The sequence below is a fragment of the Gymnoscopelus microlampas genome, assembly GCF_963454915.1.
Source record: "Gymnoscopelus microlampas genome assembly, chromosome: 17".
NCBI classification, from domain to species: domain Eukaryota; kingdom Metazoa; phylum Chordata; class Actinopteri; order Myctophiformes; family Myctophidae; genus Gymnoscopelus; species Gymnoscopelus microlampas.
In genome coordinates, this window is record NC_139954.1 from 20,813,573 (window position 1) to 20,840,599 (window position 27,027).

At 41.4% G+C, this 27,027-nt stretch overlaps 2 protein-coding genes across 4 annotated transcripts; both read right to left on the reverse strand.

Moving 5' to 3' along the window:
* Positions 1-850: 850 nt before the first annotated feature.
* LOC311064631 (immunoglobulin-like domain-containing receptor 1) lies at positions 851-10,908 on the reverse strand. The gene is made up of 8 exons (XM_084084537.1): positions 10,636-10,908; positions 9,395-9,565; positions 5,831-5,980; positions 5,369-5,488; positions 5,054-5,200; positions 3,425-3,550; positions 1,900-2,822; positions 851-1,690 (listed from the first exon to the last, which is right to left on the reverse strand). Exons 1-8 carry the CDS (start codon positions 10,697-10,699, stop codon positions 1,652-1,654), a joined length of 1,740 nt encoding a protein of 579 aa, XP_083940663.1. The 5' UTR covers positions 10,700-10,908; the 3' UTR covers positions 851-1,651.
* Positions 10,909-12,494: 1,586 nt separating this feature from the next.
* On the reverse strand, positions 12,495-26,370 carry LOC311064919 (immunoglobulin-like domain-containing receptor 2). Of its 3 annotated transcripts, XM_084084981.1 has the most exons (10): positions 26,235-26,370; positions 23,532-23,861; positions 22,316-22,435; positions 19,224-19,280; positions 17,897-18,043; positions 17,234-17,395; positions 16,597-16,710; positions 15,324-15,522; positions 14,468-15,164; positions 12,495-13,929 (listed from the first exon to the last, which is right to left on the reverse strand). In XM_084084981.1, exons 1-10 carry the CDS (start codon positions 26,272-26,274, stop codon positions 13,894-13,896), a joined length of 1,902 nt encoding a protein of 633 aa, XP_083941107.1. In that variant the 5' UTR covers positions 26,275-26,370; the 3' UTR covers positions 12,495-13,893. The 3 variants fall into 3 exon arrangements, with proteins under 3 accessions (XP_083941107.1, XP_083941108.1, XP_083941109.1); XM_084084982.1 differs by lacking the exon at positions 19,224-19,280; XM_084084983.1 differs by lacking the exon at positions 16,597-16,710.
* Between the last annotated feature and the right edge of the window lie 657 nt (positions 26,371-27,027).

Below are 27,027 nucleotides of genomic sequence, written 5' to 3' on the forward strand. Positions count from 1 at the left end.
CTTCTTAATCTTTGCTGTGTTCATACCTTCTTTTCTGTACAGTCAATGCTCATACACTCAACCCCACCCCCCTGTTCCTGTTATCTCTGAACTGTGAATGTTTGTGTGCAGTCTTAATGCAAAGTGCCAGGTGCCTGTGTGGTATATGTTTAGATATTATAGTATGTGTGAGGGAGTTTGTGAAAACTGTGGAATGCTGAGGAAAGGTTATGTTATATTTACAATAGACCCTTTTCATAGCAGCCTTTTTGACATAAAATAGTAGGGTAAACACAGGTGTTGCCAATACTACGTGCTTTGCATTCCATTCAAGTCAAACACAGTCAGGGTGCTGCTATTGTGTATGTTGGCTCATTGGAAAGGCTCTGCTACACTAAATGGAACGGAACCTTAAGTAGCATCATTGATAACATTAATGTTCACCCAACTATTTCAGGTCAATATGGCTGCCATGAAAAAGGTTTATTAAGTGAATGATTAGATCTGTCTGGCTTTGAGCTGCAGCCTCAACTAGGAAGCAATGAACACAGCTCTTTCTGAATCATCCCTAATAAAAGATAAAATCACAAGAATGCATGTTTATTATTAACATTGTAAGTCTAAATCCTCATACTATGCAATAACTGTCATCTAATACACCCAAAGTACGACACACACGGATACTGCTAATTACTTTGCTATTGTTGCTCAGTTTGCTGTGGTTTCTTTCTTCTTTTCTTTTAAATCATTATTGTTTCTCCATGGCATGTATAGAGAAGGGGGGAGAAAAAAAAGAAAAAGGGAATGCAAATGTACACCTGTACCTCTGTACTTCTTTTCCCTAATAAAAATATTTAATATAAAGATTGCATGTTTATCTACACGTTTATTGAAAATGTACAGTACACATTTCCTGACAATATATTTTCCCTATTATTCCAATTACAAAAAACAAACCCCAATTGAAATAAAAAGTTAAATAGCAGTTGTTCAAGAGCATCTGAATATTGCCAATCCTCTCAAATTAGGATTGCCTTTAATTGCTGTTATGATTCATGATATAAAAACATTAATGATCCAAAAAAACTAAAAAATAATACAATTTAGAAAAAAATACATTTCTGCCCACGTGCATGTGTGGGCACATACTGTATACATATACATAGTTCTACACATACTTCGTTTATCTGACTGGTGTCTTTCCCTCTGAGAAATGACAAACTTTAAAACTTCTTAAAATAGTTGATAATAGGCCAACACGCTACTTGTAAAAATAAAAAAGTGAAGTACTGTACAAAAGTAACCACGCAAAGACTCTCACAACACAAATAACACAGAACACCCCTACCAGACAAAACACTTAACATGAAAAATTATACTATGTTGGTACAAGACAACATAGTATATGTGACAAGCATCGAGAAAAGACAAGCATCGAGAAAACCTGCATGAATTATTCCAAAATAGGAGCATGCTTCATTAAACTGCGAAAAGAACCAATTACATAATAGTGTAGTAGTAGTAGTACACATAACAATATTAGTCCTTCGGAAATGTTCAACACATATTTCAACGCAAATTTATGTCCTTATTATGAACTTCATGGTATGAATTCAAAGTACCTATTGTCCGTCTTCATTTTCACCAAGTGGAAGAAAACACAGAACAGGCTTCAGATGACTACGCTGGTTCCACTACGGGAGCTTCTATCCTACAAGAGAAAGCAACAGACAAAAGTCAAAAGCAAGTAAACGAGGAAGAGAGACACACCGAAACGTAATAAAGTAATAAAGTGTGGCAGAGAGAGAGAAGCAAAACAAAGAAGACACATACTGTACAAAACACATTCAGATTTACTGGACAGTATGTCAGTGTATTTGTGCAAGATCAACTCATGTACTCATGTGTAGTAGGTCTTACAGAAAGGCGATCGTAGTTCCTTCTACCGCTGTGGTGTCCAGGCTGGATCTCCAGAGAGTAACTGGGAGGTTTTTCTGGCCAGTCCTTCCCTTTCCCTTTTCGTCCTGCTCCTCTCCTGCTATCCTCTTCATCAGAGCTCCAAGACCCTCGTCGACGTTGTGGGGGTGTATAGCTCCTGTCCCGTCTCGGTGCAGAACGACGCAGTTCATCCATCAGGTCATCGCGGCTACGGGAGCGTGGTGCAGACCCGCCGCTTCTCCTCCCCCTCTCATTTCTCCCTCCTCCCCCACCCGCCCCACCTCTTCCTGCTCCTCCTCGGCTCTCCCAGTCAGAGTCGTCGCTGTAGCCTCGCAGGATCCCCCGGCGGGGTGAGGAGGGATCTCTACTCCCGTGGCTGTCGCGGTGGCGAGTCCCTCCACAAACGGTGCGACTGGAGCTTCCACTGGAGTGGTTCGACATGCGGTGGCCCCCCCTGGTCCCCTCTCCTTCTCTGGGCCCCCTGCGTGAGGAAAAGCTGGGTGCGCGTTGGACGATAGGTGGCAGGGTTATTACCCTTCTTTCTAATCCTCTCACCCCCATCTCGTCCAGGGCTGACAGCATGCTAGGAGGCCCTGCAGTAAAGGGCACTGCCTGGGAAGTGGGCTGAGGATGAGGTTGTAAGTGGGGCAGGTGCTGTGCATTGTTGGGATGCATCATAGGTGCCCCGACATCCATTCCCCTCACTTGGTTCTCCAGGTAGTCCAGTACCTGATTAGTACCTTGGAAACTGCCATGTGCACTGCCGTTGCTGTGAAAAGCGTGTGGTGGTGGGGGAGGGGCCTGCTGCAGGTGGTGGGTCATCATGGGTGCCGGGCCCATAGGACCCATTGGGCCCATAGGACCCATGGCAAAGTTCTGCTTAGAGGGGTAGTCTGAAAATGAGCCTGGAACGACAGCGTTGAGTGAAATGGTTGATTTCATATCAAAAACGACAGCGTGGTGATCTAATGGATATACTCTTAACTATAACTGCAGCTCCATAAAGTATGCCCTGTGATAGATAGTGGTGTTAATTTACTTCTGGATACTTATGTGTCCTTGCAGGTATATGACTAAATTGCATACCATCCTATGCTAACTGATCTTTCCCATTAAGGTCAATTTGTGCTTCGAGCAACAAGTGTCGAAAGACACGTGTTTCACAAGTGTTCTGAGTTTTGAGCATTCATACCGTCTGCCGCTCGCCGATAGTATTGCCAGAAAATGTTAACAAGGAATTGAATATAATGTTATAAATTCACAGTGTGGGACATTTTAATGAGCATCTGCGACCATTCATTTTTCCAAAGGTACGTGACTCCATTTGCAAAGGTCCTCCATGACACATTTTTGTTGTTTTGACGTCGTCCGGTAGGTAGACAACACGTCGGTTGACTCACAAAGCATACATTTATGTTGTCTGCCTGAATAAAAGAAAATACGACTGAGGGCAGAGGCCTGCCACTCACCTTAAAACAACAGTGTAAAGAAAGAATGTCACCTGTACCTGAGTATAGTACTGGGTTGCCATGGGAGGAGGCGTTGGAACCAATGGGAGCATAGATGGGTTGTCCATGGAGCCATGGTGCCATGGCCTTCTGAGCATCTCGTAACATTCGATGCTGCATCACCGCTGGAGCAAGTGGAAAAAAAGGTGTCAGCTTGGCTGATAGCATGATAGGGACACCAACATGAACAAGGGGGGCAATCTCTTATCTCTTATTTAGGGCTGCCCTGAAAATCGACGATTCAAGTAGTCAGTCGGAGACCCCTCAGTCGACAGAGATCATTTGATTTGAGCAGTCAGGTTTTTTGTGTTTTTTGCCTGTTAATTTCTTCCCATTAACGTCAAGTTGGTTTCACCTACTGCTGCGTTTGTCTATCTACTTCCAGCAAGTAGACTTCAAAATAAAACCTTGTCCATGTACATGTCCATGTATGCAAGTACAATAGTGCAATTATGAACAATGAACACCGCAATTTGGTGTCACGGTGGCACAATCTCAGTCCATGGAACAGGTACTCAGATGTGTTGACTAATCATATTAATTATTATTAAGTTTCCAATAGTGTAATAAATAAAAGTGGGTCTTTATTTTGAAATCTGCCCAGTTTTGAGAGACGCTGGTCAAAGAAAACAAACGGACATGGATTAAATGCAAGATTTTGGCAACACTTCATATTTATGAAATGAAAACCCTGCGCATGAAGAACAATGTAAACATTTTGGTGTAGTCTTGTGTTCTCCTTCAACCTCCGTAGCAGTAGGTGAGTCATTAATAATCTCCTGCTGACTTCAGTAGTGTTGCGATACAGTAACAGCAACTTTTCAGGACGCAATAATTTGGGGGCCTGACCCCTAGTTTGGGAACCACTGCGCTACAGAACTATACTACAGCACATCAAAGCTCAAAGTTGACTATGCAAAATGGTCTAAATCCCAATGAAATGTAGGCTACTTTGTCATAAAGACCTACTGTATATGTGTGTCAAAGGAATTGTCAAATATTGGCATTAAAATCCTGAGTCTTATTAGACTAATTCCATTCTATTCGGGTACAGCCTTACTCTTAATTGCATCCTTTTCCCCTCACTTGTGTCTTTTCCGAGGATTGATGGAGAGAACGGAGACTTGGGTCAAAGGTGTAATGTGCAGCTAAATTCATCAGATGGCACTAATGAGTCCCTCTATTACACATACTGTAGCTGTTCAAGTCAGTATTTAGTATTGGAATGTACTGTAACTGTATTATAACTTTGCATGTATAACTTGTGTAATGTATTCTTATTATCCAACTAGACATAGCGTATTAGTAGGTTCAGGTTATGTTTATTGTAGCCTTTACTAATATTTCAGGCTATTAAGTTGATGTTTACAATGTGTTTTGGTTTGCTTTCCTTTTTATTCCTATAAAACCACATACACAAACCCCACAAAACTGTATCAACCCAAGTTATTTTTAAACATCAACAGAACCATTCAGAGGTCCTTTTATTGTCTTTTGACCGACACTCAGGGGCGAGTGCTGGTTATCCACCACACCTGCTACTAAGCAGATAGACAGTCCATTGACCTCTCACCTACCCACCCAGAGGGTCAATGTTTATGGGCGGATTTAAAAGACGACTGTATTACCTTTCTCTGGGCAGCAGCATGTCTGTGGGCAACAGGGACAGCGGACATAGCAGCAGCACTTCTGTGGGCAACACTGGCAGCAGCATATGCAAAACAGCATGATCAGCAGCAAGGCACCAATGACGATGAACAAGACAGTCAGCCAATCTGGAACAGTATTTGAGGTCACAGGTCACCATACAAGGGCAGGAATAATTCATTTTAAAAAACACAGTTCAAATCTGTTCACTAGCAGTGCAGTAAATTATTAGATTACAAAGACTGCCAAGTTACATAAGAATGCAACTCTATCCACTTGTTGTACGCCTAACTTACGGTAAACAATGAGCTTGACTTCACGATCCGAGTCTCCTGTAGTGTCACCGGGAGCATCAATGGAGCAGTAATACACGCCGTTATCCCACCACATTACCTCAGTAATGACTAAATCAGCCTCTGTTGACAATATGGAAACATTTCAAAAACTGAAAATACAAAAAACAGTTTTACCACTATGAATGTTCTTGTAGTTCCTTTTCCATATATTTAAGGATAATATAACTTTTCTCTGTTTGTGTCTCACTGTAGGCATGTATTAATGGGACATTCATTTCTTATACTGTAATGAATCACAAATGATTGTCATCAAATGTCATATTGCACAGCGTTAAAGATAAATGTTTGATGAGATTGTAAATAGAGGCTTGATGACAAATAGTTGACAGACAGGGAGTTGGAGATAAGAATAGAATATATAGTGATTGTGATTCTAATCCAAGGAAGAAAAAAAAAACGTACTGTTTTGAACGGTTATCTTGCGCTCCCGATACTCTGCACCCAACATGGCCTCATTAGTTCCCCTCTTCTGGATCACGGTGCGAACTGTACGCTGGCGGTCTGGGCAGTCATTGGCTGGGTCCTGACCCAGTTGCAGAGAAGCCTGATAGGCTTCAGAGGGAGAAGAGAGGATGATGAGAAATATTGATATTGTAAATTGTTAACATCTCACATTGCTCAAAGACCATTTACACTTACCACTTCATACAAATATATGACCACATAAGCCAGTTTAGAGCAGTGGTTCTAAAAGTGGGGTCCAGGAACCCCCAGGGGTCGTTGAGGGGGTTCCAGGCGGTCCCAAGCAAAAAAGTTTAAATGGCAAAATCAGTTTAATTCTATTTTATACTTCGCATTGTTGTTGTTTTGTCCCGTTTTGTTGTTTTGAAAAAAAGATGACCACAATCCAGCTCTTGCCACCCGCAGGCGTGTGCACAAACGAGCGCGAGAGCGAGAATTTACAGAAATTGCCTCTACGCCCCTCAACTTATCCACCCGTCCCAAATATCGCCCACCTCTGATTGAAAATGAATTACTATGGCGCGTCAACCGCTCCCCGTCTGAAACTACCTAAATGTCAGATGTCAGATCATTGCTCTCTTGGGAATTTTAAATAAACGTATTTTATTATTTGTCTCTTTTTATTTTTATTGTCCCTTATTTTATCATTTTATTTATTGTCTTTTTTGTATATTATTAACTTGATTTATTTATTTATATCAATTTAGTTTATCATTGCTTATCATTGCTTATCATTAACAGTGTGGCTATGTTTGTTTACCATTTTTGTTCTTTATGTGAGTCACATTAATGATGATTAATGATTTTACTTTATTGTCCCGTTGGGGACCAACGGGACAATAAAGTAATTGCCAGGACTTTGCTCAAGAGCACTGGCAGTACCTAGCATGCATCTCTTTTTAAATGGGAAAACCGGAGTACCCAGAGCGGAGGAAACCCAACACAAACACAGGGAGAACATGCAAACTCCACCCAGAAAGGCCACCATGCATGGGTTTGAACCAGGGACCTTCTTGCTGTGAGGCAACCGTGGAGCCTGGGCTGCATTTTTCGTATGAAAGGTGTTATTAAAGTTATCAAATTTAAACTTTACTAAATTAAGAATTTTCAGTTTTTTATCTAACTGATTATACAGTAGTAAAATATTCTACCACAAAATTTAACATGGCCGTATGACTAAAATGTTTGTCCAGCACTTTTTTTGTAAAGTCATCCTTGAACTTTTTGTGGTGTGTAAGTCTTTCTCCACTTTTTTACGACTGAATTGACACCATGTTTTTGCTAATGTCACACTACAATTATTTAAAGATAAGTCAAAATGACTTACAAAGCAGTGAAAGCACAAGTAATTTAAAAGGTTACCCAAGCAGAAATTGTAAATGTTGTCACAGTCATCAACAATGTAATTTCCCACACTACATTATTGTTCCAACTAGTTATCATCCATCCAGCAGTGTAGTCTAAGATACGCATGTACTGTATACACCAGATACCCACTATAAAACCTCAAGAACTTCCGTATAATCACTAAATGTCAAGGATACATAACAATATAATTTTGTGAAAGCAACTGAAAGCATTAAGTATTTATGACAATGATTACTAAGGTAATAAAATCAAGTGTAAAGTCCGGTCAAATTGCCATTGTGATCAATGGTGTGGTAATTTTTCTGCAGCCAGCAGGGGGGAAACGACGACACCCTAGTGTCGGCCATTAATGAGAACTGCAGTGCTGAAAAGCACTTCCTTATTGGCATCATATCCAGCGGAGCTTCCTTGCCGCCTGGTGGCGTCGCAAGTATAAAATTAGCTCAGGTTAATGTGGAATCACTATTCTATAGTATCGTAGCATACTAGTAATAACCATACTAAAAATAGAGATAATAAACAAAAGCATAAACTACACTCTTTCAGTGTTTTCGTAAGCCTGGCCCTGAAGCTTGTCCTGCTGCTCCAGATGACCTGGCAGAGTGCATATTGTTGCTGTCGGGTGGAAACTGTGTATGATTGAAAAAATGACCTGTATTCCAATGGATCCAATGTAGTTATTATGTTCCTGTTAATACTTTTCATTGATTCAATTTTTTTTTTTTTAAACAGCAAATACAGCAGATCTACAAGTTCACAACAAGTGCATCACGACACGTGGTGAGCTTTGAAATCAGCTATTTTTGCTACTTTTGTGTGAAACTGTAGTATGATGAAGTAGGGCATTCATTTATTAAAAAACATACACAGTTGGTGCGCTCGGGTGGCGCAGTGGCAAAGTGCCTGCCCACCACCGCGGAGGTTGTGGGTTCAAATCCACCGTGTTGCATCCAGCTTTATCAAGCATCTACACAGTTAGTAGGCCCCGTGTTCAGGAGAGGGAAGCCGGGCAGGGAAGCCAGGCGGGGAGGGTGATATCTCTTCACCTGGGCAGGGGCAGCACCTGTCAGCAGGGAGTGATGGGCGAGAGGAGTAGGACGAAAGCTCTACATCCTCCCGGTGGGGGCTCCTCACTGGCAGGTGAGTCAATAGGATACAACAGTAGTGACAACAAACAAATATGTTGTCACTTCTGTGACAAGGGGTAAAAAGCACACCCAAAAAAAAAAGACGTTTTCTGCCTGACAGCAACAATATGAGACTGACTTGACTGAGTGACGGTTGCAAACAGGTTAGCAGATATTTATAAATGCTGAATTAAATGTACTGCAATAGTGTAACTAACTTACTAACATAATTAGCTTCTGTGTGTATGTACGTGTGATAATGAGTGTTTCTGACAGAACTGACAGGAATGTTCACTGTTAATACGAACATTTCCAACGTGTCCAATCTATAATTGACAGCTGATGAACGTGTTCCCCCAGTGGCCTCATTCATAAAACAACCAAGGCTAAAAGTAGATTGTAACAGGCTCTTAAGTGGCTGAGTTAGATGGTGATTAACACTAAAACAGCCAAAAATCCATCAAAGCATTAACATGTCTGCCCAGCTGTAAATGTCATTGGCTGTTAAAGTATTGTGTTACTTACAATAAATAGTTACACATACCCAGTCTTTCAGAATGTTCTCGATTACAGTATGGATGCATGTACTACAGTATAATAACAATAATAATATGGTCCCCAGTCCTTGGGGTATTTGTAACGTATATTTGTGTGTCCTCTGCATTTAATCCATCCTAGCTATTTAGGAGTAGTGGGCACACGTTCAGGTGTAACACCCAGGGAGCAGTTAGGAGTTAGGCGTACTGCTCAGGGACACTTCGACACACACCGGGTGGTGAACCAGGGACCTTCAGTTTCCCAGATGGCCTCTCTATCCACTCAGCTCTGGCCTATGCATTAGTGAGTGTGGGGGTGCTTACTGTATGTCGGGTGTCACTCCAGGGACGGAGTGTGTACGAGGCTGGGAGGGAATCAGAAACTAGACTGCATCATCAAGTCCAACTGCAACAGTTGGAAAGCAAACCCTGCCCCCCCACCCCCAAATTCATCCCCCTGTATGTAGCCTTACCTGTGGAGTAGAACTCCAGCACAGGGTCTTTACAAAAGGATTTGTATCGCCAGGTTACCAGGACGTCTTGCTGGTTAGCTGAGGTGGAGTAATCACAGCGGAGGATCACAGAGGCAAAGAGGGCTGTGCTCCTCTCTGTCTGGGGAACAATCACCTGGATGTTGAACACCTCTAATGGAAATAAGGGGGGGGGGGGGGTTAATGTAAACAGCTGCCTATATATTTTCAGATAATTCATATGTCCCTATTGCTATTGCTACTTGCAGGTGCCAAAGTGTTAGTGTTTTCTTTTGTATGATAGATAGGAATCTGACCAGACTGGTATTAAAGAACAACGTACTGTAGTATCCCACAAGTAAAACTACTCCCACACACATTAGTATATCATTGTTGTCATCACCATACCATGTAATTGTAGCTGTCAATCATCATGGTCCTACAATAAGCTCTAAAGCATTCCATCCAGCATGGTAATTAATTACAAAAATATTAATTATATTAAAAGCCCATTTATTTTGCTAGTTTATAAAATGTTATAGGCCTATTGGCTGCCATATGATTATTATTATTATGTTGTTAGTATTCTTCAAGCCAATAATGGGTCACGTGGCACATCGCCGGCCTTGTATTGTTTACAGCCTGTTGTAATGATTAACTTGCAGACATACTTTCACCATTTTTGCTCGTCTTCTTGAGCCCATACCTCTCAGTGTAAGCATTTAACAGATACTCAAGTAGCCTATTGTACTTAAGTACAATTTTGAAAATGTTTTACTTTACTGGAGTATTTCCTATTTTCTGTACTTTTATTTCTATTCAATTTCCACTACATCTCAGGCAAATATTGAACTTTTTACTCCACTACAAATATTTGACAACTTTAGTTAGTTACTAGTTACTTAGTGGATTTTGATTATTATTACATAACATACATTACCCACTTCAGCCCTATAGGCTTTCGGTCATTTGAAAATAGCCGATATACTTGTAGATCTGCTATTTTCAAAGGATTTTTATACATTTGAAAACTTGTGAAATGGGGACATTCTGCACTTTCTACTTTTGGTGCTTTAAATACATTTTGATAATACCAATACTTTTTTACTTTTTTACTCAAGTACATTTTGAATTCCAGGCTTTTACCAGTACAGTAACTGAGTATTTCTACATTGCAGTATTGATTACTTTTACTTAAGTAAAACAAATTGAGTACCTTTTCCACCACTGGTAAAAAGCCTTACCTTTAGGCAGGTAACCAAGTAGAAGCGCGACCAATATCACATTTCTTCCCATCTCGTTCTTCATGGCGACGCGGAAGCGCGTATCACTAAACTAAACCTTTACACCGACACTTTGCACAGGTTCCACTCGGCATAGTGCATACTCTCTCTACACTCTCAAGACAATATCATTTAAGGTCCGAAAAATGCCATGTTCACGTTCCGAGAGACGAATAGATTTCCACCTGTTGTTGGCAGGACAACTTTCCCCTCAGGCCCGTGGAATCGACGAGTCACCATCCCCCATCCCCAGCTTCAGGTGACATCACTAACCCCGCCTCGTAACAGGTGCAAACAGAGCGCCTGGCTCGACTGTCACATAATACACTGAACACTAGATGGGACTGTAATAATCCCTTTGTGATTTTTGCATAATCTGTAACAGCAGTGGTTCTCAAACTCTTTCATGTCAAGGACCCCCAAAATGATATGCATTTGGCTGCGGACCCCCATCTCAAAATGTTTTGTTCCAGGAACCCCCAGAAGCAAAGTTTTGAGTTACAAATATTTGCTTTAAAAATATATATATTCAAAGGTTTGCACACATTTTCGAGATTTTTGAATAGCCAAAGTATAAAAGGTTAAAATTATTGTGATGCTATATTAACACATTTTGCTGGGGACCCCCTGGAATACCCCCAAGGACCCCTGGGGGTCCCCCAACCACACTTTGAGAATCAATGTGTAACAGAACAGTGCGTTTATTGTTAATGGACCTAAAACAAAAATGAAAGAATGCAATAACATAGCCTAGCCTACTATGTATGTAGCACTTGTGGCTTGGGGATCTCTTTGCTCCATCTGAATTTAGAAGATAGGCCCATAGATTGCAGATAATGATTATTTTGTGTATAAAATTTACATCTAGACCAAGATTTCTTGTCTTTGTCTTTGTCAGTTGGCTCGCAGTCGCACAAAACTGCATCCAGAGGGATTTGAATATGAATTGAAAGAGAAGGCCACTAGACATTGTTCAGAGAAGGTGAAGGTCACCTAGTCTAAAAAGATGGTGTTCATTCACCCTGATAGACAGATTCAATATAAAGTTCAGTCCTGGGATAAGTATCCTTAAACAAGCTTTTGTGGTCTTTGTGTCATGTGTGGTTGTTTACATCTGCAGCTTTACTATTTATGCAAAACATGCTTGCCAGAGCTGAACTCAAGCACTCCTCACAGCTTAACAGGCTGCACTTGAAAATGCCTCATAATGTTACCCATTCTGATTCATTCTGAACCTTTACGAGGTTCCAGAATCTAATTTCCTTCCTGGTATTGTGATGTCAGTATGTGGGAAGGATGCACCTTTTATATCCTGTGTCCTGTTATCTTATACTTTAATGTTTGCATATTTTGTCATGGATGTCTTCCATTCTTTTGCCCCTAACTTTTGTCTTACTATATACTATTCTATACTAATAAATATTTTATAGTAAGCTCTGAAATTTACAATGGCCCACGTATTTTCTAAATCTTTACATATACCCCAGATATAAAGTTGGTTGTGTGTAGTGTCACGCAACAGGAAATAGCCGATTTGAAAGCTCACAACGCATTGCGATGCAATTTGTAACCGTTGGCTATTTTTGGTCCACGACACTGGCACACAACTAAGCATAAATCAGGCTTTAGATTCATATACATGTTGTACTTAACACAAGTGTGCACACCGAGTAGTTTACTTTAGATGAAGGTTGTGAGCAACACCGGTGTGTATTTAGCTGTGTATGTTTGATAAGCAGTGATAAGGACAACACAAATTTATCTATAAGCACACAATGTTATCACACACATTATCAGACATTAACCACACACAGACACAATCTCTGTCAGACAATAGGTGTTTTATATCAAAATCAGTGACGTAAAAATAGTTATATAGCAATATCCTATGGCACAGTCTCATAGCCCATCACTTAGCCTAGAGGCCAGTTTATGCAATCTTGGGCTAGGGTAGTTCATGTAACAGTGCAATTGAAATTTGCAGTAAAATGTAAGTTAAAATACATAATACATTTACAAAGGACATAAACATATGCACACACCAACTAAGTGAACCTGAGTTGCAGCACTTTGAGATAAACATGTTTTAAGTGTATAGTGAAAAATACAAAACTTTAGAACCAAAGTGGCCGCTAACTATTCATACATAGTGTACTCAACACAAGGCAGCACAAGGCATGTATAAACATCCTTAAATTGGCAGAATTAACATGATAAATATACAGCAAAAGTATTGGCACAGGTATATCCACTAAATCCACCCCCCACGCACGTGCGGGGGGGGTGGACGCACACACACACACGCACGCACACACACACACACACACACACACACACACACACACACACACACACACACACACACACACACACACACACACACACACACACACACACACACACACACACACACACACACACACACACACACACTTTACTATCTTTGTGGGAACATCAATACCAACTTTTCATTTGAAATACCATTTTTACTTAACCTGCTGGCCCAAAGTAACTTTAACTGTAACCTCAAAATCCCCATCCCTAAACACTAAAAAATAATCCTAACCTTAACCATGAAATATTTTCAGAATTGTAACCCTACTTCTAGAAACTCCCCATCAATAATAAAAGAATACGCCTGCACACTGCCGAATTGCACAGAACAGGAGTATATTTGTGGGTTTACTCCCCACAAAGATAGTAAAATATGGAACACATGCGCACGCACGCAGGTGTGCACACGCACGCACGCACGCACGCACGCACGCACGCACGCACGCACGCACGCATGCACGCACGCACACACGCACACACGCACACACACACACACACACACACACACACACACACACACACACACACACACACATATACATGTACATACCATTTGTAGGCTACATATGTGCTTAATCACTCAAGTATAATGCATGGCATGTACATATATATACATTCACACACACAAACACAACCATACACTGTATTAATATAACCTATATTAAAACAAACTACTGCACATGATGCTCTTTCCATTTCTCCTGATTTTACATCCAATTCCATTGTTTGTCAGTGCTGTTATTTTAATGAGATGACCCACACATCATGTGACTGCTGGTAGAACAGTTAGTCCCTCCTGCTTAGGAACAGAGTGGTTTAAAAGAGTGGTGTGAGATTCACAACATGGGCAGTGCAGTATGGACCAAGGCTTGAACGCTGACAGTGTCACACTATGAGAGAATCTCTGCTCAGTGCTGTGCTCTGTTAAGGAAATAGATGCAGGAGCCATACATTAGAAACCTTGCATTCATGCTATTCATGCTGGGTTAGTCATGCTGGTCACTGAGGCATTTTGGTTGAAATAATCAAATAAAAAAACAAAATCATGCACGTCTGTTAGTAGTTATGGTGATGATGATTTTAGAGTGCAAATCACAAATGCTTTTTTAATATGTGGTTTGATTGAAATTAAGCACTTTGGACTGATATCTGGCAACAACATTTACACTTGACAACATATTTTGTGCTTGTGAAGCATAAAGAACTTACAGCTACCAAATAATGATTTTAAAAAGAAAACTAAATTAGAATACTGTACAGTGTAAGACTTAACTCGTCAGTTATTTACTGAAAGCACATTACCCTATTGTCAAAATAGAGACATGCAGATTACGTACGGCATATACGCTGGCCAACAGTATAACAGTTTCCGTTAAGTTTGTTTTGGAATATTTGTGGTGCTCATTGTAAGCTCATTGTAAGAGCAAGGATGTACTCTTTGCAACTACAAGTAACTCACCATGTTTCTGTTCCTGTCCCAGTCCTCTCTGCCCCCCTGCAAGGTGTGTGATATTCCCTGGGGTGGGCGGGTATAAGAGAAAGGCCTCATGGCTGGATCAGTGGTCCTGTACTGTTCACTCTGTGGTTCTACCGTGCGGTAACGTTCTGTTTGCTGTTGGTCAAACCTTCGATGTCTCTCCACTTCGCGCTCTGAGTATGGAGGCAAAGAGTCTTCGTCCTCGAGACGGTTGCTAGGTGACCGGCTGTAGTAACAGTCACTGCCCTTGCCCTTGCCTCTAGAACTTCCCCTGGAGGGAGTGTCACTGTCCTCGTCATCCCTCCTACCACCCCTGTCCCCTCCCCGCCCCCTCGCCTTGCTTTCCAGCACGCTATTGAGAAAGGCATCATCATAGCCCAACCCTCTCTGAGCGCGGTGGCGGGAGGGACGGGAGGGGCGGTCATTGTCCCACGTGCCCCTCCGCTTCTGTGGCAAAGGAGAAGGGCTGCGGCGATGCCAGCCATCATCCTCGTCACCATGGAAGCGACGTGGGGGGCTGCCGCCCGGGTGATTGCGGTCGTAGTCCTGTGTTCGGGGTTCGCATCGGCGAGCACGGCTGCCGTAGGACTGGGCAAATTCCTCCAGCTCATCCAGAGAGCCAGTGCGTCCCCTGCTGCTCAGTGTCTTCCTCTGCAGGTGCTCAGAGCGAGGGTTCCACCTGGTCCAACAGGAGACAGCATGAAACCTAATTGATACTTTAACATGTGACCATGTCGTCGCCCACCTAAAATAACGGATTCTCTGAAATAAATGTCACAAATTGTGTCACATTTTATAGTTGATAGTGCATTTGATTTATACTTGTTGAACACTGTACCTGCTGTCTTGCTCATCCTCTGAGTGGTTGTCCCTGTCCCTCCTGTGCCTGCGACCCTGAGTTAACGGTGCTCTCAGCACTGTCTGGTCATCAAGATCTGGAATGGGCGGGAGCGCCTTCATCTGGACAGTCTGATAGGTCTGCTTGAAATCTGTATTCCCTCCATCGTGAAGAGAGCTCAGCTCTGATAGGCTACTGGCTGTTGGGATAGACATGTCACTCTGGAGGCCATTAACGGCTTTCAAAATAAGGCTCACAGTAAAACATTGTCACAGTGGTGTATTAAGGGTTATGGCGACTTTAACATACGCTGACCACTAGTGAGTTAATTCATGTGTATGATAATATGATCATATTTATTTAGTGGTAGTTTTTACCACTGTCAAAACTATGCAAGGTCAGCTTTAAAAAACAGATGTTTAGAGTAACAATATAGTAGATAGATAGTAGTAGCCACATTAGACAGTTTGAGGTTTGGGATGACTATGAGCGCATTATTGTGTGAGCAGAGCACTGATTATAGTTTACTGAAAATGAGATCCAAAGCGAGAAAAGTTTACTGTGTTTGACTGAGGATAAAAAACAGAACATGACATGTTGTGTGCCATTCACACAGGACATGCATGGGGGAAACATTGCTACTATGGTCAACGCAGGCAGAGAGCGAAGTTGAAAGAACAAGAAATACCTGGCTAACTCAGCAAGCTGCTGCTGCCCGGTAAAGCAGATATGTAGGAGTGCTTATTTGTTACAAACATGGTAGTCCAGATTTAAAACTGATGTTTTGTGGTCAAATTTGTATTTAGCCTATTTAAATCACAGTAGTCCTCAGTGTTTGACTGGTACAACACAGGGACCTTGCTTTTGCAAAGTTGGTCCATTCAGTGTCATCCACTCTCTCTAGCTATTAGCCATGTGTTGAAAGATCAGCAGCTGGAGGAGTCAAAGTTGAATTTGGTTGAACTTTGAGTGCAGCGGCAGACAGTGGAGAATCTCCACTGGAGATGCGCTGCACTCACCACGACACCAGAGCACAAAACGTATGCACAAATCTTCATTGATGTCAATGGCACTTGCCATCTATGCATGTCCTGTGTGAAGGGCCTGTGGGGTTAGTTATTGTGAAAGTAAGACGGGGCATGTGAGAATGAGATGAAGATTTGACATGCTTTGTCCACACCAAACATTGAAAACAAAGACATTTAAGCTAAAAACACAAACACTCACACATACACACAGATCACAGAAACGTGCCAACTGATTACAGGCTTACATTTGGGTGCAGCCATCTTGGCAGAGGGAAACTGAGCCAGCTCCTTCTCTATGTAGTACAGAACTTTCATTGAGTCCTGGCCTTGATTGGCCTGGAGTCGATACCCACTGCGCACTGTGGACGTGGACACGTGCACATTCACACATGCCAGAACATAAACATGCAGGGCAGACACACTTGCAAATAGCCACCGTGGGCTACAGACATGAACAATCATACAAAACAAACAGCTAACCCACAACCAAACAAGACAAACAGGCAGCAACACACAAACACACACACACACACACACACACACACACACACACACACACACACACACACACACACACACACACACACACACACACACACACACACACACACACACACACACACACACACACACACACACACACACACACACACACACAGAACATGCACATTGATGTTGCCAACACTTTTCAATTATACTACTACTCCATTCAAGTTAGGGACAAAATAGAGGGTGGTGAATGGATTACAGAGAATTAAATGAGGGTTAGTCAACTCAGTGTTGCTGAAAGGAAATGTTGCAGGTTTATCTCACTCTCAATGCCTAGTGCTACTGTACTGTACTGTATGTGTGGGGTTCATGAACGTTGTTCATAGTACTTACCTCCAGGCAGATTATTTTCTACTGAGGGGAGGGAGACCATTTTAGGTTCCATATGGGATGAAGGAGCCATGGGGATCATAGTGGAACCCATAGGAATGTAGTAGGGATACATGGGAACCTGGGGTGGCTGGCCACTCTTTGCCATCTTCCCTGCCTCATATACTGAGAAAATGATGAGAAATGATATTTATCAAATAGACGACTGCCTTTAAATTAAGCCCAATTCATAATTAGCTGCATGTCAATGTCGCGCAGACGCGCACCTACAATAGCTGACCTACAATGTTTTTCATCATTATGTGTTCAGGCCCTGTAGATCAGCTATTTTCACAACACTGGCACACATCTAGGTATACATTTAGCATTACTGTTGGGACAGCTTCACTAATGGAGCAGAAATCAAACACTTTACTAAAAAGTAGTTGGTCTTGTTCACTCACAGTGGCTTCGGAAGACTTGTAATATGTTACTCAAGGAGGTGTATGGAGTAATTTATAGCAATCTTGCCCTTTCTGGCACTCCTACACTACAGGGTCATCAATGGAGAAAAGTGGCTACAAAGTTAGTCAAATAATTGCGATTAGGCGAATATGTAATAGTTGCAACGGGCCTAGTAGTAGCTACCGTTTTCAAGTACATCACATACTAGTGCACATTACTCACAGTGTCGTGGGCAGCAGCAGGTGTCAGGGCAGCAGCAGCAGCTGATGTAACAGCAGCACGAGTGTGGACAACACTGGCACCAACAGATCCCCACCAACAACAGGAACAGGATGCTGCCCAGCACCACAGACCCCACGAACACCCACTCTGGAATACACACAGAGAGATAAACAAATACACCCTCTGCACGCACAAGCACTCAGTCTTAACAGATAAGCAAGATAAGTTCATTGTTGTTTTAAAGTAGAGTACAAAATGACCAAATTACAAGTCATGGTACCATTTCTGAGTGTTCTACAGAAACTACAACACAATTGTGCAACATATAATTTCCAGAAACAGTGGAGAAGAGTAGCATTTGCAAATTACATCACTTTCTGTGAGGCAGCCCCTGAAGCCATCGCTGACTGAAAAAAAAGAGCCTTTAGGGTGCGGTCACACCGAACGTTAATTCTGCCTATGCGGGCGGATTCTGCCAAAGCTTTTCAATGGGAACGGAGCGTTTTTTCACGGAAATCCTCGAATGGCAACAAACCGTTCCGTTCCTATTGAAAAGCACTGGCAGAATCCGCCCGCATAGGCAGAATCAAAATTCGGTGTGACTGCACCCTCGATAAGGTATTTAGAACCAAACTAATTTCCTCTGTCCGTTAGAGAGACATAACGTCATTAAACATAGTAATCTTTAGGAAACCTCTAGGGAACTCTATCAGTTGTGGTTAGACTTCCATTCTTATCCACCTTCCTGTCTTTCAAGCATCTCTTTACCATAATGACACACTTCCTTTGGGTGTGGCCAAAAATGACAAATAATAGTCCAATCAACTCCTTGCCAAGTGAACACACACATCCTGTAGATGTGTGCCACACAGAAAACTACATGTATGTTTAAAATTGTAGGTGTTTAAAACATACATCGTGTTGGCTGCATGTATTGTTTTCACTTACAGTACAGTAGTCAACATTTAGCAGTGAGAGAAACAAATTAAAAAATAAGAAGAAAGCCAAGATGATATGGAGCATCAGTGAAACAGAATAAAGGTCTCAGGTGAGATTCAATCCTGCCGGCAGGGGTACATGGTATAAAAGAAGCAACACTTAACTACACCATCTGTAGTCAAGGCAGTAATCTTATGCACATGACTGTACACACGTACAGTACATATTTAAGATTGTCTCACTGAGCACCGAGAATCGAAAACTTGCTTCATCTCGATTTGTTAGTAAAAGTGCATTTTGATTGGATAGTTAAGGAGCAAAACAGAGGGCAATAGCTAAGCCAGAAGGTGCCAGTGAAGGAGCCAGAGGTACAGGTGAGGTGCCATACCTGGCATAATCTCCACATCAAACTCAGGTAGGAGATCGTTCTGCTCACCTGTCCTACCTGCAGAGAGAGGGAGAGCAAAAGTGAGGGCTGGAAAAGGAAGCCGAAAAGCAAGAGAAAAAGGTGTGGCAAATATGGAGTCAGAGTGACTGATTAATGGCTCATGCAATAAAACGAATAAACAGGGACCACGAACATTATCTCATCAGCCTCCAACAGTCATGGGACAATCAGAAGAAAATATTATGCTTAAAACCTGACAGTATAATTAGGGTTTGATTTGTAAAAAAAAAAAAAGAAAACAGAGGGGGGGACATTTTGTTCAATCACGACCTAAATACTTCGTAGTAGGACAAATAGTGAAAATAGCCAATCTACAAGCTCACATTCCTCACGACGCAATTTTTGAAAAAGCAATTATTTGATAATATTGTCAAATTTAAATATCAAACATATCAGGCAAACTGCATTTCCCAAAAGGAAGTGCATGTATTTAATTTAATCTGACCAGCAGGGAAAAAGCATATCTCCACCAGCGATAAAAATGAATATCAAAAGCAGAGGCAGGGATTTCATCCCCAGAAAATCTAACCCTGAGTGTATCAACTAAGGTTGCAAGTGCAGACTAAATATACAGCCACAGAGGTGTAAGAGAAACATGGTACATGCTGTATGCATGATATCGTACTCCATGTCCCTGACTTTTAAATCCTGCGCAAATTTAGCGCAGGATGTTTTGCATTGACATGAATACATTGTGCTGTCTAGAGTCCATGCTCCTAATTTCTGATGCGACTGAGAGATTCTGAGAAATAGGCCTCAAAATACTAACCTATGAACATAAACGCTCAAAAGTCATGGTTCAGAGTTCAAATGCCAAACTCATTACACTTTTAATTTTAGCAGGGGCCCAGTGGTGCAACATTTCTGCAAAGTGGTACACATGGAACATGTGTCTCACTCACTGATCACATTAAACATGCACAACGGTTCCAACCAGTAAAGTACATGCACAATTGTGCATAAATGCACACATTGTATACAGCATAAATTCATTAAAATTGGGATGGGTTATAGGTGGAGCCTGGAGGGGTTGCAAGAGAAAGTGTGGGAGTTTAAAAGCACAAAGAGGGGGCTAGGAAAAATGGAGCGCAAAGTGTAATAGAGGAATCTAGGGCACCAATTTAGCAGTACTCATCAAGGCAGGGTCATATCATCAGGAGACAATGACCCTTTGTGTTTATTATAAGAGCTATAGTAAACAAGCAGTAATAGAGATAGAAGGACCAAAAGAGCAAATATTTAAGAGACATCTGCGTTGATTTACATAGAAAGCGTTGGATGGTCAGGTAAACTGGACTAAAAAGAATATCAGGAAAAACAAATGTGGTTTTACACTATCAAACAACAGGCACACAGTACTCAGCTGCTCATTCTCATGGCCCAGGGAAAATAACATTAATTTCGTCTGCAACAGGTGATTTGATGGGTACACTCAGATTGTTAATATGTATGTGTAGTTAACAACAGGTGTTGTGTGTTTTCAGTATGTGCTGGTGTGAGGTCTCTGGAGGCTGTTATTATGGTAAGCCTCAGCCTCACCGTCTGAGTTGTCTGACTACAGTCGAAGACTATAGGCAGTCAGGCTACAGCCTGTGCTGAGTAGGCAGTTACCATGGATAGCATAACCTCCCCTTCTGATAAAAGTGTGCACACAAGGAATCTAGCTGTGCTGGCCGGCAAACTCATCTAAATACCACAACGCTGAGTAATATACTCAGTAACCTGAGAGACAGCAGAAGATATGCAACCCTGAGAAGAAGGGTGGTAGTGAGAGATGGAAAGAGACCATTATATGGTAAGGAATGAATAGAGGAGGGAGTGGACAACGAGATTCTGGAAGAAAGTGGGGATAGAGTGGTACAAAGGTAGAAAAATGAAAGGGAGGGAATAAGACCAAGAGAGAGTTGAAGCTTGATTTTGATGAAAGAAAACATCTTTTGAGATTTGAGAAAGGTGTTAATATTGTCTGACTTTCCAGCGTTTTAGCTTCCAGCTAAATACATAGACAATCTGATGTTCTTTTAATTTCAATGCCCCATGGCTTCACTCTGTCCTGTGAGCTGATTATAAAGAGATTAGCGGAGGGCACATACATGAGCACTCTTTAGTGCAACATGGCACTGTTACAGATACAGGCAAGTTTCCAGTGCTCACACAGAAAGAAAATGTGTTTGGGCAATAGCCTTATTCTGGTATGTTTAGGGTCACTGTCAAGCCTACTTCTGTCTGCTTCTGACTCTTTAGCCTACATGTCCACACCATTGAACCCATGCTTTAGAAGTTTAGCCCCTTCAGGAAAAAAAGGGAATGTTGCTATAGTAACAGCTTAAGGAGTGGCTTGTGGTTCCGACAACAATAGCCTACACACAGAACTTCTCTCTGGCATGATTCAGTAGATGAAGATATTACAATTACAGTAGTATATGCTAAAACACAGGCTGCTCGTACCGAAACACTGACCTACTTTTTAGGAGTCGTGTATAATCATTAATCAACAACAAACAATGTAATGAGCAAACATAAACCAAATACACACAATGTCTGTGCGACTCAGCTTGTGATCCTATAGTCCCTCTATCTTCACACATTTTACATTGTATCTAACTGACTAAGTTGTACCAAAAGTGTGATCCAGTAAAAGTGTAGGCTTGGGCAAACAATAGAGCCTCTAACAGAGGATCAGGAGCATGTAAAGAGACCATTACCACTTGGCTGTCTCCACGGAAGCTTGTGTATGGTCCTTTTGGAATGCAGGAGACAAAAAGTGCATTCACAATAGCGTTACAAACCAATAAAAAGAGAATACCCAAAGCTGCCCCCTGACTTGTTTGTTTGTTCGTTTATTTGCATCTCTTTTAGCTTGAATGGTAGTATTCCAATTTCCAAGTGTCCATATTGTGTAATCAAATACGAGCCGAATACATATTCAGAGGAGCTGAATTGTATTCTTTCAATGTTTGCGTCATTTGCATCATGAGGTTTCTGGTGCTGGGTGTTAATGAGCTTTTGGTATGAAGGCAGTTGGGACGTACCAAGCACAAGTAACTCCACCTGGGCTTCATTCTTCCCCTCCAGGTCATTGGCAATGACAACTTTACAGAAGTACACTCCGCTATCTCCCCATTGTAACTCTCCGATCCGCAAGTCTGCTTCTGCACAGGGAAAGGTAACAAAAGGTCAAATGACTTGAGAGCATGCACAGATAATGATCATAAAACATGTCAGCACCCTGGATAGAACCTATATTCAGAGCAGACATTTGGACTTGCCATAGATGGTAAATGCAGCTGAAGGTAATAACATAAATTCTGGGTATATTTCATTGAGATGTTACTGTGTGCCAAAATAGATTCTCTGGAGCACTGAAGATAGTGGAAAAGAAAGACTGGCTTGAGAGACTACTGCATAGACAACTCAAGTTCAACAAATGTCATGTTGATACACAGAAACACTTGAATGAAACATGAAATAATTAAACGGACCCAGAATTAATGTTATTAGTACCTTCAGCCAGGTTTATCATCTATGAGACTTATTAAAATGTCTGCTGTGAAAAGGGCCCTTTCATTTAGTGTGCCCAGCTCTTCCCACCTAACTAAATAGATTAGACAACATTTAGGTCTGACGTTCCATACTTTGGTGTCAATGGAATAGACCTAAAAAGTAAAGTAAATTGGAATAGCTCTTAACGTTTCTTTTTCTGTCAGTCATCTGGCATTCGTACCAATAGTTAGTATTGTAAATATCTGAATACTGCTAGCTTTTTGGGGCTAAATTTGTTCTGTATATCACTAGGGGGTGACATGTTTTACAATCCATAGTGAGTTAAGAGCGTCAACACATCTTTACTTCCTAATGTAATTAATGATGACAGCAGGGGCATTGTTGAAGGTGGTGTGTTCTATTGATGTACTTTAATAAGAGGCAGGTGTTTGGTTTTGATAAGGAGTGTGCTGTAAAAGCAGTATAGTCATGAAAAGAAATGAATAAGGGAACAGGGGACTGTGATATTTTCATAGTAGCCAGTCTATTGTGAGACAAGGACAAAAGAGAACCATTAAAGGAACAGGAAACCCACAGCACAATCAGCTTTGAGTCCTACTGAGGGATGAATCACACATAGTAGTGGCCACCAGTAATCCTGAACAAGACAGTAAGCAGTGAACAGGGACCTCAACAACCTAAGTAGGACATATGACAATATTCAATTCAACATATTCAAATAATGTATAGGAATCACCACATTACTGTTTATAATGGAGATATCTCTGCCTTTGTAGTGTTCAGACAGCGTTAAGGAGGGTCCCTGTCCAGAGGCCACAACACGAACTGTGCGGGTGCTGTCAGAGCACTCCAGATGGGATGTGGGACCCAGATCTGACACACGGGCCCCCAGACTTTCAGGAAAAGTGAAGGAGTCTCTTGTGCGGTCGCGGCAGTAGGACTTGTACCACCACTGCACCACTGGGGTCTGGGTGGAGGCAGTGTGGTACTGACACTGAAGGACCACCGACTGGAAGAGCATAGCCCATCGCTTGTCCTCCCGCACTGTAACCTGCACACCATCACACACACAGACTGAAACACAAACACACCAGACAAACAGAGGTGAAATATGGGGACATTTGGAGGGAACACCAGTAAGTAAAACAGCAGCAGGTGATGATTACCAGTATAACGATACCAGTATGAGGGTAATTCTAGGGAAAAAATATACAATTACAACTTGCCCATCTGTCCTGTGTTCAACTTTTGATCAAAATGTGTCCAGTTAAAACCAAGCAGAAGAGTAGACTGTGTGAAGCACCAGGTGCTCTGAGTGCATGTGCATGTGTGCATGTCTTTGAGGCTGATTCATGAGAGGAGATTAGACCTAATAAACAGCTGACATGCGCAATATCGAAACAAGCCTAGAGGCAAGAACAGAGATGGGGGGCTCCTCTTGTTCAGTACTGGGGTCACAGAGGTGAAATTCCTCTGTGCGTGGGGGGGCTGGGGAGGTTTGTGGAGAGGCAGGGGGTTGTCATTATAAAGGGAGCTGTGAGAGGCATTGTGGATGCACTCTGCACTGTAGCCAGTGATATTAGGCCTGGGTGGGGCAAGAACCACATCTAAACATTTCCCAGAAGGGAGGAAATCACAACAATGACAAGCCCACTAGCCCTCTACTTTTAAGACCAATCTGACCAAGTGCACTGTATGGGCAAATTATTGCAAAAAAATTGCCCCTTTTCATAATTTCCATACGTCCTATTTCTATTACACCAACACAGTAACATCCTCCGTGTTAATTTAACTCTGAGATTGTGCAAATGGAACCAAATGGATTGGTTCCATTTGCACACTCTGAGTTACAAATGGATAACACTGAGGAATTTACAATGAAGGCTAACAATTAGTCCACTCATTTCCATCCGTGCTACATTGACTCAAGGTGCTATAAAGTGTTCTTGTGAAAGTTTAAAAACATTATTCTGAGGCTTATCTTGATCCCAGATGAGGATCAAGTTGTGTAAATACACAACAGGTTGTTTTCCGAGTGGATGGCAGGATGACATTAGAAGGGTCGGGGAAATTAGAAGAGTGTATAATAGTTGTGAGTAAGCGGAATAATGTTACTGTGCATGTGTATGGATATAAACGCCCCTAAACTCTGTCACAGGGCAACTGTCGTCTTCTTTGTCTTCTTGATCAGGGGGTCTACCCATTGTTGTTATAGCTTTACAGAAATTCTCCCCTTGTCCCGAGAGGGGGAGGTGACTAGAAATAAAACCAGCCAATAAGATGATTTCATCTCTTCCAGCTGGGCGTGGACAGCCAATTAACTGTTAGAGATTTAAAGAAAACCGTTATGTGCTGAATCCTATCAGTTAAGGGTGAGATGGAGTTAGGGAAGGTGGAGCAAAGCAACAAAGTTTTGCATTTGCTAGCTAATCATTCACCTGAAAGCTTTTTGCGTTTTCTAAAAGTCTTTCATCGGGTGTTAATAATTATTTAATTGTGTTTTCATAATTGTTCTTAAACAAGATAAGTAAACAATACAATAATGATAGTATTTCAATTCTATGAAGATGTGGATTAACCTCTCCAGATTGGATATATATTAGTCGTCTGGTCAAAGCTGTGCCACAGGACACTCCATGTTTCCTGAACACAGACTTTTCCTCTTAGACTAAGCTGTCACATTTCCTGACCAGCAGACACACATTTCCCTGTTTATACATTCCTTCACATTGACTCATTTGCCTGAAAACTCTGATAAGAAGAACAAATAGTCTCCACATTTGAAAAAGTGTAGCCTAATGGGTGTTTTAATAGTAATTGTATCACTGATCATTGGCTACCTCTTCACTTCATCATATATAGTATAAAATAATACCACCAGTGGAAAAAGTACTCAAAATGTTTACTTAAGTAAAAGTATCAATACTGCAATGTAGAAATACTCTGTTACAAGTAGAAAGTAGGCTACTAATTATGCAGACTGTCCCATTTCACAAGTTTTAAAATGTATAAAGATCTTTTGAAAATAGCAGATCTACAAGCTCACAATGCATCCCATCGGCTATTTTCAAATGGTCGAAATGTATATAGGGCTGAAGTGGTTAATGTATGTTTTGTAATAATTATCAAACTCTACAAAGTAACTAGTAGCCTAACAGTTTTCAAATAATTGTAGTGGAGTAAAAGTACAATATTTGCCTCTGAGATGAGTAGAAGTAAAAGTAGGCTACTGAAAATTGGAAATAGGCCAGTAAAGTAAATAAAATACATCAAAATTGTACTTAAGTACAGTACTTGAGTAAATGTACTTAGTCACTTTACACCACTGCTAGTAGGCTACTGTATATTTTGGCATGCAGTCAATAGCGCATATTGGATTAACCTGTTGCACGTCGTCCGCTGTTTTCGCAAGAATGAAAAGGGTTACTTTTGAAAAGTCAAACTTACCCCATGCTGCCAGTAAAATGGCTAACTGGCCAAAAATCATTTTACAGACAGTTTACAGCAATCTGTGAATAATCCACATGATGGTCATTCTCGTTGTCTGCTTTGGGTTCTTACTTCTTTGGTCCACCAACGCACCACCGACTGCTCAAGATACAGGACGGGGGCAGCGTTGCCAGATTTTGCGAGAGCATTAAGCAACCAGGTCTATTAAAACAAGCCCAAAAGAAGCTTCACATAGCACTTTAAACCTATGCATCAAGCTCACAGCGACAGAGCTTGTAATCTGCTATTTATTTTCAAAACAAATCTTGGAGAGAATGTGAAAAATGCAGTATTTCAAAAACATTATATTTTTGAAACATTTTTAACAGCACAAATCTTGTATGGGGGGGGGGGGGGGCTGGCACAAAATATATTCAGATGGGGGGGTCTGCGACTCTGCAGACAAATATATATTAATCTGGGGGTCTTTGACATGAAAATGTTTAAGAACCACTGGTTTAAACAACATTAAGTCCAAAATAAGCAACTACACTTGTTCAGAAACAAGCCCAAAAAACCCAACCACCAATATTTACAAGCCACAGAAAAACTAGCCCAAAGTCGCGTATAATAAGCGGACATGGCAACACTGCTCAAGAGACAGGATGGGGGAATCCGTCTGTGACTAACGGGACTGTACCATTTAATGAATGGGTGTCGCCACAAGACCAAAATACTACAAAACATCATTTTGAATACCATCATGCTGATTTAATTACAAACTACAATTAGGTAGTTAGTATATTATAGC